The sequence below is a fragment of the Mustela nigripes genome, chromosome X, assembly GCF_022355385.1.
Source record: "Mustela nigripes isolate SB6536 chromosome X, MUSNIG.SB6536, whole genome shotgun sequence".
In the NCBI taxonomy this organism is placed as follows: domain Eukaryota; kingdom Metazoa; phylum Chordata; class Mammalia; order Carnivora; family Mustelidae; genus Mustela; species Mustela nigripes.
The window spans coordinates 12592560-12611698 of NC_081575.1; the positions used below are offsets into that span (position 1 = coordinate 12592560).

General features: G+C 41.5%; 1 protein-coding gene across 1 annotated transcript in view; it reads left to right on the forward strand.

Moving 5' to 3' along the window:
- The first annotated feature begins 3232 nt into the window (after window positions 1-3232).
- MCF2 (MCF.2 cell line derived transforming sequence) overlaps window positions 3233-19139 on the forward strand; it is a 59692-nt gene continuing 43785 nt past the window's right edge. The window contains exons 1-3 of the mRNA XM_059386041.1: window positions 3233-3272; window positions 9367-9481; window positions 11020-11110. Coding sequence (XP_059242024.1) covers window positions 3248-3272; window positions 9367-9481; window positions 11020-11110 — 231 coding nt within the window. The 5' untranslated portion in view covers window positions 3233-3247. The remainder of the gene's footprint in view (window positions 3273-9366; window positions 9482-11019; window positions 11111-19139) is intronic.

Sequence of the window (19139 nt, forward strand, 5' to 3'; positions counted from 1 at the left end):
AAAATCTTAAAAAAAAAAAAAAGAAGAAATATTACTGATGAGTTTGTGATTGATGGTCAAGGCAGTGAAAGCTGGTCTCTTTTGCTTCCCAATCATACGTGTGGATTAAATGAGTCGGCAAAGCCCTTGTCTTTTGTTTGCAGCTTGTACTTGATCGTGCTCGCCTGTGCAGGTGCGGGGTTCTGCCGCAGAGCTGAAGAGCTCCTCCATCGGGGGCGGGGGGGCGGTTAGGGTGTTTGTCAGATGACTGTTGAGTCTCTGCCCTCTTTTTGGCTTCCCAGTCAGCTCTTTCTCAGCTGAGCAACTAGTCCGAAGTGAGAACGCATATCCCTTTGACTTCCACATGGGCCTCTTGTCCAATGTGAACCTGGTCCCCTAGGAACATGCTGTAATGTGAACTTGATTCCATTTTCACGACCTAGGCTGTTCATTTCTCATGCCCAGAGTAAAAGAGTTGAAAGGGTCAGCTAGAGGAACGTTACAGATCCTATTTGTTCTCACTTTTTTTTTTTTTTTTAAATTTCAGGAGGAAATGTGTGTGGAAATTCCAGAAGGTCAGCGTCCGCTTTCTCCCCAAAGTCCCTTCTCTCTCTCTCTGTTCTCAGCAACCATCTCTTGTGTTTGCGGCTACGCGCTGGTAGCCCTGTGTCTTCTGCCTCCGCTGTGTGCCCGCCCTTCAGTCCGCTTCCCGTCCAGAACTCGATCGTTCCTGCAAGCAGCCACCTCTCCTCTCTCAGCCACCATCTCTTCCGTTCTCATTAGTAGGGAAGTGTGACTTTTCTGGCACAGTCGTGGGAGATCTTTTACTATGGAAACATCAGTATGTTTTCCTTATAACTCTGGATGTTACCTGCTCTTGAATCTCCTAGAATGTGAGGGGCCCGAGAAGGCATTTGCCATTATCACAGTCACTTCTGGAACGGGGGACAGTGAGGCATGCAGTGGGGCGCGTCTTGCTCAGGGTCACAGAGTCGGCTCTAGGCCCAGGTCCTTCCACTTGCAGCCCTTGGCCTTTTATTTTTATGTGCTGGTGCCTCTTACTACATGACTGGATTAAAGAATTGGACGGCAGGAGGACACGCTCTCTGTGGTCATGCGCGAGCCCCAGTGGTAATGGGAGGGCGTCAAGCTGCAGATGTTAGTTCTTCCAGACGGGCCCTCTGACGTAGGCCTCACTGCTTGATCTCGAGAGAGCTTCCTTCTGATCAGTACAGGGGAGAAATTTCGGTCTTATTATTTAGGAATGTTTTAATGTCTAATGCCGTGTCATGGAAGCGATGCGACACACGCGGGGCATTGCCATTTTTGCAGGCCTCTAAGAGCAGAGAGACTTCTAGACCTCTGCATTATCCCCGTTCTCACCCCTTCTCCACGTCTCCACACCTAAGCGTGTCCGTGTGGGACCCACGTTTGTGGCTTCCACAAACCCATTCTTTTAGCTGAGGAGACCTGCAGGGTTTAAAAAAATAACTGTTCCGCAGTGTGGACGTGGAGGCCCAGAAAGGTGAACACAAATGTCAGGAGTCTACTCTTTCTTGTCACTTACAAGAAAGTTTTATTTTATTTTAAAGATTTTATTTATTTGACACACAGAGAGAATACAATGAGACGAGGGAGAAGCAGACTCTCCACTGAGCAGGGAGCCTGATGTGGGGCTCGATCCCAGGACCCCAGGATCATGACCAGAGCTGAAGACAGACGCTTTAACTCACTGAGCCACCCAGGCGCCTCTACAAGACAAGTTTTAGGAATTGATTTTTATGTCCGGACAAGTTGCAGATTTTTAATGGCATGTGTCTTAGGAAAATAAACATGTCACTTAATTTTTTTTATGATTTTATTTATTTACTTAACAGACAGATCACATGCAGGCAGAGGGGCAGGCAGAGAGAGAAGAGGAAGCAGGCTCCCTCCTGAGCAGAGAGCCCCATGTGGGGCAGATCTCAGGACCCTGGGATCCTGGCCTGAGCTGAAGGCAGAGACTTTATTTAACCCACTGAGCCACCGAAGCGCCCTGTCACTTAATGTTTTTACCTTTCAAATCAGTATTTAGGTGAGGGACACGTCATTCTGTAACAGGAACCCATTCCTCTGTCTACTGTGGACTCCCGGAGAACTTGTTTATCTCATGCCCTTGAGCAGGATTATTTCTGGTAAGCAGCATCCATCTGGCATGATTTGAGAAGCACTAAGGAGGGTAATGTGCCATCGGCCTGACACCACCTGATGCTAGGCCTCTGAAGGCCCTTTGGGTCAGAGAGCGGTGGAAAATACGGCTTCTCTAAGAGATGCGGAACCACAGGCATTAAAACCAGCAATCCAAAATAGCCTTGTTTAATGACCCATTTTCTTTAAAAAGTTATCCTTGCTCATCGACCAGAGGCAGGTAGTAGACTTTGATTTTCAGCCCCTGTAGAGTTCACCGGAATGGAACATTACAGATCAGCACTTGCGATCTGGGGCAACTAAAACTTACCGAGCAGCGCGTGGACGTTATTCTGCCCATGATAATCAACGCCAAGTTCGTCCATTACCGTCGACTGAACACCAACTAGTGTGCCGATTCTTTTGCAGTTAGTTGGCACAGAGCCCTGTGAGGTAGATATTATCGTGCCCAGTTTATAGGGCACGGGCGTGTTTGTATGGCCAGTAAATGCAACAGGCTGAGATTTGGACCTGTGTCTGTCTGCCTCCAAAGCAACACGCTTAACCACTCCACTGTACTCTCTCTGACTCTCCTCCTGACTTCCAAGACGGGATAAGAATAACTTCTTCAGGGATATTTTAAGGATCCAATAATATAAAAGATCTGAGAAGTGCTTTGTAATTGATCATAAACTTTGTAGAATGAAAGGCATTATCAGAAGTAGCAGACAGTCTGCCACCACGTCTCTATGTGACAGTATACCCTTTAAATAAATCTGGATGTCCTATGGAAGTGGGACCTTTGTCCCTGGCTTTCCGGGGAGTGAGAGTAGTTTATGTTCTACCTTCAAGTTCAGAGAACATGGACACTGGTCCTACTTACCCAGTGATATTTTCAAGGGTGCGATTTGCTTGCCGTGTAGTTGGGAGGAGGAAAGAGATGAGCAGTGCGTCTGCGGCCCCCCAGGGTGCCTTTTAGCATCATGAGAAATCATGTGGCTGTTTCTAGCTGTGCTCTAACGTGCATGTCACCTCTGTCCCTTTCTCGTTTGTCATAGAAACTGAGCTGCTTCTCTGTGCAAAGGACATCAGTCATTTCTTAATGCAAGATATCGCCTTCTTGTCTGGTAAGTAGACTTTTCATGTATTCCGACCAGATAAATATATGACCCTCTTAGCAAAATGAGTGTGGGCTTTATGATATAAGTAGCCACACACACACATGTCTTTTTGTAACTGGCTTATTTCACTTAGAAGGGTCCACCCAAGCTATATAGGTCAGTATATGTCAGAATTTCCTCCCTTTTTAAGACTTAATACTATTCCCTTGCATGTATCTACTACATTCATCCACTGAGGGACGGCTCAATAGCATTCCTTTTTCTTAGAGAGATAACTGGTAAACCCTCCTTCTCTTTCGGACTCATTCAGAAATCTAGGGAAAGTTTTGCTTCAAGACAAGCAAATGACTTTCAGGTATTAATTTGAACTATAGCGTTAAACATTATTATACCAAACAGATACAAGAAATTTACGAGTTTGCATTGTCTGCATGAAAATGAATGATTCTTCGGAGTTGAGAGGAGAAGAACAGATCTCACTCCTTTTATGTAGTTTAATTGTTGCGCCTGAAGTGGTATCAGCATGCTCAGTTTACTAAACAAGCATTTACTTTATAGATGATCCTAATTGGACACTTCAGTCTGGCCTCTGCTTTAATGATTATAATGAACAGTAATTGTGAATTAGTGGTGACTTAATTAATGTAGCTTTATGTTTTATTCTTATAAGTGCTATCAATGTGTGACATGTTGTCACTCTTGAGATTTCCTCAAATCCCCACCTGTGTTCCATACAGAACAACCCTCAAGCCTTGTCCCCCCATCCAGACCTCTGCCACAGTTTCTTTATCTCCTTTTGGTAATTCTTTTCTTTTTTTTTTTTTTTCTTTTTTAAAGATTTTTATTTATTTGACAGAGAGAGGCACAGCGAGAGAGGGAACACAAGCAGGGAGAATGGGAGAGGGAGAAGCAGGCTTCCCGCCGAGCAGGGAGCTCGATGTGGAACTTGATCATGACCTGAGCCGAAGGCAGACGCTTAATGGTTGAGCCACCCAGGCACCCCCCCTTTATTTATTTATTTTTTTCCCCAAGATTCTGGTTATCATTTTCAAAATGCTTCAGCATATTGGTTCTTGTGAAGAAAGGGTTTCCGGTGGAAAAATAATTAAAACCTTCCAATTTGGAATATAAGCCCCTCTCATTCTTTTCTCACACATTTACTACCTAGCAGGGCACTTGTAGGTACTCAGTGGTAATAAGAGTTTATAGATTCATCCATGATCATCTACCCCTATAAGAACCTATATGCATTCTTTCCTTTGACAGATAAAGCTTTCCTAAGTGCTAGTTGGTTCTGTCTTTAACTGGAGTGCTTACCAGCTTGCTTGGGAAAGTCTGTTATATTAAATATAATATACATATGTTAAGTTTTATGTTATATATTGTTTATTTGTTTTTTATGTCTTTATCTTAAGTAAACTCTATACCCAACAAGCTCATGATCTCAAGATTAAGAGTCACACACTCTACTGCCCTTGTTATGTAACATTCATATGACTGGTTCTCTGCCATATTCTACCTATAGAAGCCCTTTGTTTAATGTTTTGCTGTATGTCTTGGTTTAGAGTTGTACAGTTTCTCCTTCGAGTTCCTTTGAAACTCTTGGGTAGACGCTGTCATTGTTCAGGATAATCTTCATCCTGTTCTCTAAGCTTAGAAGATTTATCATTTGATGTAATAGTTTGAATCAAGAAGATGACTTGGGAATGGGGACTCCCCGTCACGTTTCTCTTGGTAAAGATTAAGGCAGTGAATGAATTTGTTTTTTTTTCCAAGTGCACCAAGAAAGAATGTGTATTCTGCTTTTGTTGGATGGAATCTTCTGTTAGTGTCAATTAGGTCATGTTGGTTACAATTGTTGCTCAGGTGTACTGTATCCTTGCAGATTTCCTGCCTCCTTGTTCTATCAATTATTGAGAGAGGGGTGGTAAAATTTAGTTTTTATTTTTATTAAAATCTCTTTAAAAGATTTATTTATTTATTTTTAAAAGACTTTATTTATTTATTGGACAGACAGAGATCACAAGTAGGCAGAGAGGCAGGCAGAGAAAGAGTGGGAAGCAGGCTCCCTGCTGAGCAGAGAGCCTGATGCAGAGCTTGATACCAGGACCCTGAGATCATGACCTGAGCCAAAGGCAGAGGCTTAATCCACCTAGGTGCCCCTTTTATTTATTTTTTAAAAGATTTTATTTATTTGACACACATACACACACACACACACAGAGCACAAGTAGGGGAGCAGTAGGCAGAGGGAGAGGGAGAAACAGGCTCTCCACTGAGCAGGGAGCCTGATGCGGGGCTCAATCCCAGGACCCTGGCATCATGACTTGAGCTGAAGGCAACTCCCTAACTGACTGAGCCACACAGGTTCCCCCGATTTATTTATTTTAGAGAGAGAGAGCGAGCATGTACATGAGTGGGGGGAGGGGCAGAGGGAGAGATTGAGAGTGCACGAGAATCTCAAGCAGAGTTCTCACTGAGCTCAGAGCCTGACTTAAGGCTAGATCCCAGTACCCTGAGATTGTGACCTGAGCCAAAACCAAGAGTCAAATGCTTAACTGACTGTGCCACCCAGGCGCCCCAGTGGTAAAAATTTTTGACTGAAGTTGTGGATTGGACTGTTTCTCCTTGCACTTCTACCATTTTTTGTTTCATGTATTTTAAAGCTGCTATCAGGTACATAAGCATTTAGGATTGTTATATTCTCTTGATGAATTTACTACAGTTTGATAATCAAATGATTTTCTTAGTATGTAGTAATATTTCTGACTCTGAAATCTATTTTGTCTAAAATTAGACAACTTCCTTTTGACTAATTCTAGCATGGTATATCTTTTTCTGTCCTTTTCCTTTTAATGCATTTGTGCTTCCTATTTAAATTGTGTTTCTGGGGTGGCTGGCTGGCTCAGTTGGTAGAGCATGCAACTCTTGATTTTGGGCTTCCGAGTTGAAGTCCCATATAGAATGTAGAACTTACTTAAAAAAATAAAAATAAGGGGCGCCTGGGCTGCTCACTGGGTTAAGCCTCTGCCTTCGGCTCAGGTCATGATTCCAGAGTCCTGGGATCGAGCCCCCCATCGGGCTCTCTGCTCAGTAGGGAGCCTGCTTCCTCCTCTCTCTCTGCCTGCCTCTCTGCCTACTTGTGATCTTTCCCTCTCTGTCAAATAAATAAATAAAATCTTAATAAATAAATAAGATTACATTAAAAGTTAAAGTGTGTTTCTTATAGACAGTTTATAGTTGGATCTCAGTTTTTTTTAATTCAAATTGATCATCTCTAACTAATTGGGATGTCAAGATTATTTACATTTAATATGATTTTTCATATGAGTGGGTTTAAATCTACCATCTTGCTATTTGTTTTCTATTTACCCCTTTAGTTCTTTGTTTTGTTCCCCTCCATTTTTGCTTTCTTTGGGGTTAAGTATTTTTATCAGTCCACTTTATCTCCTTTGCCATTGTCTTATTTTTTGAAGTTAAAATTTTTTTTTTAGTAACCTTTATACCCAACATGGAGCTTGAACTCACAATCTTAAGATCAAGAGTCACGCTTGGGGCGCCTGGGTGGCTCAGTGGGTTAAGCCTGTGCCTTCAGCTCAGATCATGGTCTCAGGATCCTGGGATCGAGCCCCGCATCAGGCTCTCTGCTCAGCAGGGAGTCTGCTTCCCTCTCTCTCTGCCTGCCTCTCTGCCTACTTGTGATCTCTGTCTGTCAAATAAATAAATAAATAAAATCTTAAAAAAAAAAAAAGTCTCATGCTCTTCCAACTGATCCAGCCAGGTGCCCTGCCATTTACATATTTTTATTGCACATTGAATTTTTTTATAACCTTACATATTTATTTATTTATTTGTTTGTTTGGTTATTTATTTTATCGTGTTATGTTAGTCACACAAAATACATCATTAGCTTTTGATGCAGTGTTCCAAGATTCATTGTTTATGCAGCACACCCAGTGCTCCGTGCAATCCGTGCCCTCCTTGATACCCACCACCAGGCTCACCCAACCCCTTACCCCTCCCCACTGAAACCCTCAGTTTGTTTCTCAGAGTCCACAGTCTCTCTCCTCTCCCCCTCTGATTTCCAATTCGCTTATCATTTCTTTCTAACGTCCTCCATGCTATTCCTTATCTTCCACAAGTAAGTGAAACCGTATGATAACTGACTTTCTCTGTGTGACTTAGTTTGCTCAGCATCATCTCTGGTCCAATCCATGCTGATGCAAAAGCTGGGTATTCATCCTTTCTGATGGTTGAGTAATACTCCAGTGTATATATGGACCACAGAATTTCTAGTGCCAAGCTAAATTCAAAGACCACCCTGTAACTTTCCTCATTAAATGATCCTTCTACTTCCATTTAGCACTAAATATTTACTGTCTACTCTGTCCAGTTGCTGGACCAGCTGTAGGGTGGGGCCTTGAATGCATGTAAGGCTCATCCCTGTACTTAGGTGGCTTTCACTCTCAATGTTCCTTATCCTCCATGCTTTGTAGAGGGCTCTCGAGTAGGTACAGACTGAATTTTAAAAAATTTTTAATTTATTTTTTACATTTCTTTTCAGTGTCCCAGAATCCATTGTTTATGCACCACACTCAGTGCTCCATGCAATACGTGTCCTCCACAATACCCACCACCAGGCTCACTCAACCTCCCATTCCTGCCCCTCCAAAACCTCAGTTTGTTTCTCAGAGTCCATAGTCTCTCATGGTTCATCTCCCCCTCCATTTCCCCCCAACTCCCTTTTCCTCTCCATCTCCCCATGTCCTTCGTGTTATTCCTTATGCTCCACAAATAAGCGAAACTGTATGATAATTGACTCTCTCTGCTTGACTTATTTCACTCAGCATAATCTCTTCCAGTCCCGTCCATGCTGATAGAAAAGTTCAGTATTCATCCTTTCTGATGGAGGCATAATACTCCATAGTGTATATGGACCACATCATCTTTATCCATTCATCCGTTGAAGGGCATCTTGGTTCTTTCCACAGTTTGGGACCATGGCTATTGCTGCTATGAATATTGGGGTACAGATGGCTCTTCTTTTCACTACATCTGTATCTTTTGGGGTTAATACCCAGTAGTGCAATTGCAGGGTCATAGGGAAGCTCTATTTTTAATTTCTTGAGGAATCTCCACACTGTTCTCCAAAGTAGCTGCACCAACTTGCATTCCCACCAATGGTGTAAGAGGGTTCCCCTTTCTCCACATCCTCTCCAACACTTGTTGTTTGCTGTCTTGTTGATTTTGGCCATTCTGACTGATGTAAGGTGGTATCTCAATGTGGTTTTGATTTGAATCTCCCTGTTGGCTAATGATGATGAACATTTTTTCATGTGTCTGTTAGCCGTTTGTATGTCTTCTTTGGAAAAGTGTCTGTTCATGTCTTCTGCCCATTTTTTGACGTGATTATCTGCACATTGAATTTTAGCCCATAGAGAATTCATGGTCTTGTTTCTTTGCATTAGTAAGAGCCCTATACTGTTGTTGCTGTTAAAGCTTATGTTGTTTCTTCTACAAATTCACTAGAACAGCAATTATTTCCTGTAGTTTATATCTGTATTCCCTCAGGCTGATCATAGATGTAAATGGTTGATTATATCAAGTTGCCCAGTCTGAACTGAGGCCCATAGCATTGGTGTAGAAACCATTATTTCCCCGTACCCTTGGTTGTCCAGCATGAAGGGTGAGCTGTGTTTTTAATTATATGAATTCCATGAAAATTTCTTCTGAGTATAATCACTCAGTTTGCCTTCTCTCCCTCTCTCTCTTTTTTCTCTTTCTTAAATTCTGTTTTCATTTAGACACTACTCGACTACTTTCTTCTTTTTTTTAAGTAAGCTCCATGCCCAGTGTGGGGCTTGAACTCAAGACCTTGAGGTCAAGAGTCAGACACTTTACTGACTGAAGCACCTAGGCGCCCCTTGGCTACCTTTTTTTTTTTTTTTTAACTTAAGGGCATGGTGCCATTTTGATTTATGTGGAGACCATTATCCTTATAAAAGTTACATTGCCCCTAAACTGTCCTCTCAAATCCTCTTACTTGCATTGCTGTTACATGAATTGTTAATTTGTTTGATTTTTTTTTAAATGGTTTTAGGTGGCCGTGGAAAGGAAAATGATTGGATCATTACTTTCCCAGAAAATTGTAATTTCAGATGTATACCAGAAGAAGTGATAGCAAAAGTGCTGACTTACTTGACCTCTCTTGCCAGGTATAGTATTTCATTACATTTCTTTCAGTTTGGTATGTGTTAGAGACCCATTTGAATGTAATAACAGGAAAAGAGCTTTTTAATGTGACTGTTATTATTATTATGATTACAAGACTCACTGTCAGAGCAGATAAGAAATAAAACTTAGAAGGGGAAACCAACAGCTACCTAAATTGCTATAAAAATTATACTGAGGATCTATGAAAACAAAATCGAGAGTCTGGAGATATTTGTCTTCATGAAGAAAAACATAGGTTGAAAATGATGATCATACTTCAAGCCTTTGATTTGTCTAAAAGGAAATCATACTAGCCCAGAGTGAGGGTAGCTCTTCTTCCATGGGTAAAATATGAAGATCAAATGTTAAGTAGACTCAAAAGTGATATTACAATTTATTAGGAGGATCTTTTTGATATTAGAAGTCATCTGAGACTAGAATGCTTTAAAAGGTAAGTTTCAAAAGCTTCCTTGATTTTATTTAGGTTGAAACAAAATTTTTATTTAATTTTTAAAAAAGATTTATTTATTTGGGGGACACAGAGAGAGAGAGAGAGAGAGAGAGAGAGAAAGAGAGGGAGAGAGAACACGAGCAGAGGGGAAGGGCAGAGGCAGAGGGAGAAGCGGGCTCCTGAGGCTCTGTCCCAGGACCGGGAGACCATGACCTGAGCCAAAGGCAGACGCTTAACTGACTGAGCCACCCAGGTGCTTATAGGTTGAATACAAAAGTTTTTAAAGGAAGCATTTTCTATTTATTAACCCTGAAGACTGAGAGGCCACAAATCTACAACGGTAAAAATATGGAGTTGCGTGAACAGAAGTCCTATCACAGAAACTGAATTTGTAGTGCATCCCTTAAAGCTTGAAAGTCTTTTAGATCTTCTTAGGGCAAATAAAAGCTTTATTATTCATTAAACTGCCTTCTCAAGGAGCAGACGAGATAGAAACCTATATTTAATGGTGTTTTTCTGAGTGAATGAATGGATGGGTGGCTCACTGGCTCGTGATGGGTTGCCACGGAAAGGTAAATCTGATGTGATAAAGGGCAGCTGTCTGTAAGGTGTTCTCCTACCCAAGATTGCAGGATGTCACATTCATTTTAGTGACCTAGCTGCATTATGCTATCACTTGACTATTTAAAAGAATGATATTAGTGCCAAAAAGAAATTTTAAATATTGAGTAGTAGAACATGGAATTAAATTGGTTTTCCAGCATAGCACTTTTTGATAGCTTTCCCAATCCAAATTTATCTTTAGTTAAGACATCAGATGTAGGGGCGCCTGGGTGGCTCAGTTGGTTAAGACTCTGCCTTTGGCTCAGGTCATGATCTCATCGTGCTCTCTGCTCAGCGGGGAGCCTGCTTCTCCTTCCCCCTCTGCCTGCCTCTCTGCCTACTTGTGATCTCTCTCTCTGTCAAATAAATAAACAAAATCTTAAAAAAAAAAAAAAGACATCAAATGTAATGAAACAGTCAGAATTAAGGGCACAACCTAGCAAATTTGGGTAGTTACTAAGACCATTATTTCCTCGTATCTTGCAGGCAAAATGGATCTGACTCTCGGTTTACCATTATACTTGATCGAAGACTGGATACATGGTCTTCCCTCAAAATTTCTCTCCAGAAAATCTCAGTAAGTACCAATGCACTCTTCAGCAGCTTTTTATTTTTGTTTTACACAGTGCTTTCTGTTTGTGGGAGTACAGAATATTTTGGTATTGGGCAATGAGGACAATAAAAGTATACAATGAAACAGTAAAAAAAGATAGGATGGTGAGATCGGAAAGTACGCCGAAGGGTTGGTAGGGGGGATTAAGCTAAACAGCTCATCCGAAATCAAACCTAATGGGAAAGAATAAGTAGAGTTAGTGGTTCAAGTTATGAGTGAGAAGAGACTCCTGGCTCTCTGTGCCTTTCAGAGCAAGGTGAGTTTTTATGGGAGTTTTGTTTTTTTTTTTTAATGGAAATAGCTCTGTTGTATACTCACTGTATATGGAAAAGCATAAAGAAGAAAGTTTAAAGTAGCAGTCATAATTCATCCATCCACAAATAAACACCTTTTAACATTTTGATGTGCGTCTTTCTCACCGTTTCCCTCTCTGGGATAGAGTAGGGAAGTGACTCAACTCTAATATGACTTAGCTCCCTTTCCGAATCTAGCCGCCAGCTTCCCAAGACCCAGACAGAGAAAACAGTGTCCCTACGAGGAAAATACGAGAGCTGCAATCCTGTGCACAGCCAAGATAATCTTTCACGGTGTCCGGCTCAGCTGGGTTATGGGGGCTTTGTCTGACACTTGTTCATAGAAGAGGGAGGCGGGGAACCCGGAGATGACTGAGCTGGCGGGAAGGCGGGAGTACCACGTGGCTGACTTCCTCCATCAGACCAGAGTAGCTGGGAATCCATATATTTTTTTCCTTTGAGAATCCAACATCATCAATCATCAGAAATTCTGTCTCCTTGACCGACATGGGAGGCCACTCTCTCCCGAGGCAGTTGATTTGGTCGTGAAAGCAAGACAAAAATCTTTTTGCCAGTGTTCTATTTGCTCCACTAACCCAGCTGCTGAGCCTAAGAAATACGCTCACAGGGTACGACGGATGCGATCATTACTCTTCATACCCAGCCCAAATTGTTCTTCATCTTGAGCAAATCAAAGTGGTTTTTTCATTTGTTTCTCTAGCAGAAGCGTGTAACGGTAAGCAGTGGGGAGAAGAGTTAACAGGAAATGCACGCAGGTTACTAAAATAAAATAGCAAAACCTTGACTTCCTGGAACATATCGTTGCCTTTCACACTGGTATTGTAATTGTCCTGTAGATGAGGGAACGACATTAATATACACACTTAGGGGAGGGTTTGGTGATGACAGAGCAAAACGTGGCGAAGCAAGAACTGAATTTTCACGAACTTCATTTGGTGCTCTTTCCACCTGTTGCTTTCGATTGTTTTCCAGATGACTTGTGGGTAAACAAATACATTCAGTGTTTTTTTAGAAAAAGGTAAAATTCCTTTGGAGAGAGTGCGTCTGCCAAGCGTACACTGTTGAGCTGTGTCAATGGGGCAAAGTTAAGTAAAAGCTATTTATTTACCTCGCTCTGGCCTTTTAACATCCATCCTTGGGCTTGTTGAGATTTTGGTTCACGATTCTTTTATACTAAATAAAACACTTGTTATAATAAAACTTTTTTTATTACACAGTCCAGCTTTTTTCTTTTGGCCCAAACTCTCTGCTTGATTAAATTAATTTTTATTGAGTGACCATTGGCCACATGGCATTCATTTCTTGTTAAGGTTTTATTTCTATTAATCAAATAGGCCACTTGGAACAGCCTTGTTTTTCTTCTAAAAGAGAAAGATAAGATTTGGTCTTGATCCTGTTAGTTGAGGGTCAACAGAGTAATAGTGATTTGTTTCTTGGGAGGCGAAGGTCCCCTTTCTGTTTCCCTAGGGATGGTCTTTCGTGGACCATATTCAGCCCAGAGCTTGGCACTCAGGGTCCCCTCATTCTCTTAACTGCCAGACTGCTGGTGCGAGGCAAGATGGACGCACTGGTGAGGGTGACACGTAGATTAGCGCTGTTTCCTTTTAACAGGTTAAATGTTTCTATTCGTGGTATAGTTTCTATGCCCGTGCTCAAGAATACATTAATTACATCTCTACTATAACTAGCCGGTGGGCACAGTTTGCATTAAAGATAAATACTGAATGCAAGCTAATTTCAAGAGCAAGAGTTGCATTCAGAAAGGATTTCTGGTCCAGATTGTCCCTGTATAGATAGCTGTAACTGTCTTCGGCATATTACTTTGAACAAGTATCTTTGAAATAATTATACAACTCAACTTAAAGACCTTAATTTGTAAATTCCAAAATAAACTATGCAGTTAGGGTATACTTCATAATTAATGATTGGAAACAAAATTGTTTAAACAGAGCTTTTATTGCCTGGGGGCTCAGTCGTTAAGCGTCTGCCTTTGGCTCAGGTCATGATTCCAGGGTCCTGGGATCGAGTCCACATCGGGCTCCCCGCTTGGCAGGGAGCCTGCTTCCCCCTCTCTCCTTCTCCCTGCTTGTGTCCCCTCTCTCACTGTCTCCCTCTCTCTCTCTCTCAAATAAATAAATAATTTTTAAAAAAGAGCTTTTGTTTATTTGAGAGAGAGTGAGCTAGCATGAGCAGGGGGAGGGGGAGAGGGAGAGAGAGCAAAATCTTCGGATGAAGCAGACTCTGTGCTGAGCCTGAGCCCAAATGGGGCTCAATCCCAGGACCCTGGACCCTGAGATCATAACCTGAGCTGAAACCAAGAGCTTGTGGCTCAACAGACTGAGCCACCCAGGTACCCCAGGAAAAAGTTGGTGTGTTCTTTCTGGATTATTATCAAAATTTCATAAACTGTTGACTTTTCACAAGGCTTAAACTCCGAATAGAATTTAATAATAATATTAAAAAAACCCAAATCCTGAAGTGTATTTTAAGTTATAGGGCCGGGTATTGTAGGACAGGAATAGTGATATCAGTTAATACTACCTTCACAAAGATTCTTAGCATTCCACCTTAAAAAGCAAACTGCGCAGAGGAGAAAGCCAGTCCCAGCAAGCCCCTAGGAGGAGAGTGTGGTTTTTTTTTTTTTTTTTTTTTCCTTCCTCCACTCTTAGGACATGCCTGATCCTCCCGAGCTAATCCATGAGGCTCAATCTGGCTAAGTAATTGGGGGAATGTGTCCCCTGTGAATTACAATGAGCAGCCGGGAAGGCTCTGTCAGCTGACTTATCAGGGGTAGTGGGGTTTCTGCAAGCCGCCACCGCCACCACGGTAATGGAAGCAGCCACGGTAGCTTTGTGTGACAGAGATTTTTGGCTGCCGCTTTTAAACACTACCCCAGAAGCAGCTCATATTTCATCAATGTTGCATTGACAATTGGAAAAGAAGAGTGTTCTTGTGTATAGGCGAGATGGCAGAAGCAACTCCCCCGAGAGGCAAGATGAGGTTCAGAAGGAATGCGGTAAGGGCTCTGCCTGCAGTCCTGGAAAGCCTGTATTCCCAAGTTCAAGTGCAGGGATGCTGCAGCATGGTGCTATAGCACAGACTGAGGCTGAATGGGGCTTTTAAGGACAGATGGAGAGAATGGAGATGTGTATTTGCATGAATTGCCTTGATGTGATTACTGTGATATTGACAGGGAAATGTGAGGGAGTCCAGGAGGTTGAACGTGATTTCAGAAACCTGAATGTGATTCAGTTGGTGAAGAAGCCTCATTAGTGAGGTTATTTGTGTCAGACCATATGAACAGTTTTGAATCGTTGGGCAGACTAGCTTTAAATCGCTAGTTAAAATAATAGCTAACAAAAGGATTCATCTCTCTTTCACTGTGGTCAAGGCGAGGATGTTTTCATGGACAGGTCTGGAGCCGACTTCATCAGCATCTGAAAAGGCATTCATGGGTATTACTTACCGTTCAAGTGAAAAATTTTAAGTCTAATGATTTGAGATATTTCAGATTTCATCTGTTCTCCAGATTCCAACTTTAAAGATGCAGGATTCTAGCCTGTTGACAACTTTTTTTTTTTTTAAGGGAAAAAAAGTGACTTGCTTTTTGTTGTAGATTAGGATTTAGAAACCTCTTCTTTCAGAGAGGTTTCAAACTCTTTTGTAATTATTTTTTTTCCCTTCGTTGGTTCACTTGTATGCTAAATTCCCAGCAAATTTCTAAAGTGATATTTAGATGTATTTTTGGGAAATGTGAAAGAACATTGGCTAACTTAATAACTGGTCATCTTTTAAATGCCACTCTTTTTCTTTGAAAACTTAACATTATTGATGTTACCATTTAAAATGTAACACTTGCTCATTTAAAAAAAACCGAGGCAACATACAAAAACAAAGTAAAAATCAGCCTTAGGGAAAAAAAATGACATTTGGAATCAAAAGTAAGATAAGGCAACTAAACCAGTATGAGTTTTATTTTTGCTGGATGAGAGTTAATATCACTGGGTAAGTGAATGATTAAAAAGCTTTTAGGACAGAATGATATTTTAAAAATTGCAGTTGAAGATGTGAATCTTTTTCTATTGACAAAATTGTATCTTCAGCTCTACGCATGATTTTGTACTTGGGAGTAAATAGTTTCAGACTTTAGACAGACAATTTCTAGTGCACAGGAAATGCCTGTGTATGTGCTTAGCGGTATTGGGTGCAACTGACATTGGTACTTTTGTTATCAAAAGAAACTGACTTAAACTTTCTGGAAGTTCCTAATTCCTTTATATACATAGATGTTTTCTCAGTGCCAAACTTAGTTCTGTCTGTATGCACATATGTTAATATGCACACATGTAAATACAGCACACGAGTTCTAACTGAATAGACCTATCTAGTCTGCTGCTGTGCTACACAAGATACAGGTTACCAAGGAAACCATGCATGGCTACTGAGGTGAAAAGGCGCTGAGTCTAGTTAGAGAAGGTAGGATGTGTTCATACTGGACTATTACGCAGGTGACATTCGTTTGGACCTCAAGCAAGAGCATATGTTTCTTTTACATTGTTTCTGTCCTCCATTTTTCTCTGCAATGAATTACTTTAAGTGGCCCCTAGGAATACATATCTTGAAATGAAATTTATTGGATTACGTTCAAGACCTAGAACTATAGTAGAAGATATATTGGCTCTGTTTACATGTGTGGGCGTGACCAGAGTGAAAAATTTGAAACTTGCTGATGACACCATGGTTTGACCTTGTGGGATCTCTGGAGCTGGGCTGATTTTGGAGGCTATGAATAGGTTTCACCTGAAAGGATGGGACAGTGGATCTAAAGTCCAAAGAGAGGATTAAACGGGTCACTCAGTGGAAATCACGATGACTGTGGCCATTGAGAGGGAGGGGAAGAGAACAGACAAGAAGGGCAAAACCTCTAGGAAGGAATATCTCCCAGGACTGTTCTGCCCTGAGGTAGAAAATGAGAAAACATTTTCATAGAAATACCTAGAGTAACTGACAAGTGCGTATAAGGTGTATGAACCGCCTCTCTTAGATGCCGCACAAAGGATTTAAATTAGGTTAATTTCCAGACTCTTGTACTGAAACGATGCATCAGGTTTATGCCTTTTGTTGTTACTGGCGTTCTGACTGCTGTAAGGGCCATGTAACGAGAGAATTTGAGGGTAGGCTTGAGAAGGGAGTAAATCATCTCTAGGTGGGAAAGGAAAGAGCTGGTTAATTCTGTGCCCATTAACTTGAAGAACCAGTAAGAGCTGTCGCAGAGGGCTGGGGCAGGCTGGGGGATGGCTGGGGAGGGCTGGGGCAGGCTGGGGAGTGGCCCTGTGCAGTGACTAGAGAAATGGCTCCAAGTCCTGTTGAAGGTGGTTAGCGTGTTCATCTTACTGAGGTGCCTTTAAGCAGTCACATGTTGACACTCCAAAAAAAAAAAAAAAAAAAAAAAGCCTGCAAGAAGCTTTTAAAAAGCAATGCTGTTTCCTCTCTTATGCCGTCTTTCTTTTTCTTTTTATAAAAATACAAACAAATTAAGGCTGACCTTTGCCCACATCCCCTTACTTTTTCGACAGGCTCTCAAAAACGATTTATAGTTGTAAAATGTAGGGTTTGATTGTGGAAAAAATAGAAATTGTGCTTTTCCATGTTTATATAACCATACAGATTAGAGATTCTTAAAGCAGCACAGCAAAGAATTTAGAAATATAGTATCCCCAAACAGAAATGGAAAAGCTCGGTGGTCTTGAGTGATCTTCGCTGTCGTATAAGTACGTTGGAAACGCCTTATGATAGGTGGCAGGTGGTTCATTTAAATGCTAGTTTTAAAGTGGATTTTCTCGAAACCTTTAGACAAATATCTGCATATAGAAAAAAAGGACTTTCTATACCTATGTGTATGTTCACACTCGAATACATGCAACCTGATCTTAAGTCCCTGTGGCCGTTCGAGTTAAAATTTCTCCAGCGATCTGTCCCCTCAAGATTCTCCTAGCCAGCGATCACAGAAGACTATATAGTATGGATACTGGCCTGCATTCAGATACATGAAACATTATGCAAACTGGTAGTCCAAAGATGTGTTTTGTTTAGACAGATGTGTCGAAACACTAAGATGTGTCTAGTTTGTTTCAGCAAACTTTGAACTTGTTTCCCATCTTTAAAAATCCTCAAGTTTCACGCAAATCTGGATTTCTGGCTTATTTTGAGAAATCAGTGACTTGGCAAAGCCCACCTTTCTGTCTTACATTCAGCTAAAACTGACTAGTGAGTGCCATCCCTCTCCCAGCACCCGATGCTTTTCAGTTCACCAGAATCCCCACCATTTCCTATTACTCCTCATCATCTAGGGAGAGTGTGAGTTGTCATTTGCTTCCTCATTCAGGCTGTCTTTCAATTAAACCTGCCTACTTCACATGTTTACATTGTCCCCCTAACACATGGTAGGCATTCAGGTTTGTCACCTTTGCTGTAGGTTTCAGGTTTAGACTCTCAGCCTTGAAACTGATCCTTGTACAATCTTTGCCATGCTTCTCCAAATTCTTCCTGTTGCTCCCTTTTCTATCCATTAGGAGTTTCTCCAGAGGAAGGAGAGCTAAAATGAAAAAAATGCATGTTCTTTTTGTTTTCCAGCCATAGCCTGTTTAAGAGTCTGGCTCTGCAGTCAGGAGAACCTGGGTTCTTCATTCTGCTACTTCCAAACTAGAAGTTCTCAGTGTATTAGCGCCCAACAGCTGCTGTAACAACTACAAACCACAAACTCAAAACAACACAGATGTGTTCTATTAACAGTTCTGGGATCAGAATTCCAAAATAAGTCTCACTGGGCTAAGAAGAAAGGTGTGTTATTAGCAGGGCAGTATTCCTTCTGGAAGTTCTAGAAGAGAATCCATTTTCTTGACTTTTCCAGGTTCTAGAGGCTGCCCATATTCCTTGGCTCATGACCTTGTATCATGGACCTCTGCTTCTAGTGTCACAACTCCTCTGACTCTCCTGCCTCCCTCTCTGTTTTTTTTTTTAAAGATTTTATTTATTTATTTGACAGAGAAAAATCACAAGTAGACTGAGAGGCAGGCAGAGAGAGAGAGGGAAGAGAGAGAGGGAAGCAGGCTCCCTGCCGAGCAGACCTGGAGATCATGACCTGAGCCGAAGGCAGTGGCTTAACCCACTGAGCCACCCAGGTGCCCCTCCCTCTCTGTTTAATAAGGATCCTCGTGATTACATTGTTCCACCCCAATAATCCAGAATTATCTCCCCATCTCAAGATCCTTAACTTAATCATATTTACAAAGTCCCTTTTGCCTTATAAAATAACATTTATAATTTTCAAGGATTAAGATGTGGACATCTTTGGGGACTCATTATCTTGCCTACCACCGTCAATTTCTCCAGTTTTGAAACGAGGATAAAAATAGAACCTAATGTATGGAAAGTACTTAGCGCAATGTCATAATAATACTCATGATGATCATAATTCTTATAATAGTGCTTTCAGTAGAAAGCTATATTCTTACCCATGGTTACCCAGCCAGTCTCCTCTCTCCTACCATAAGGCCTTGAGAGGTCCTGAGTATAAATGAATGTGTGTATTTGAAAAATTCTGTATTTGGGGCACCTGGCTGGCTCAGTTGGAAGAGCATCGGACTCTCGATCTCAAGAGTTGTGAGTCTGGACCCCAT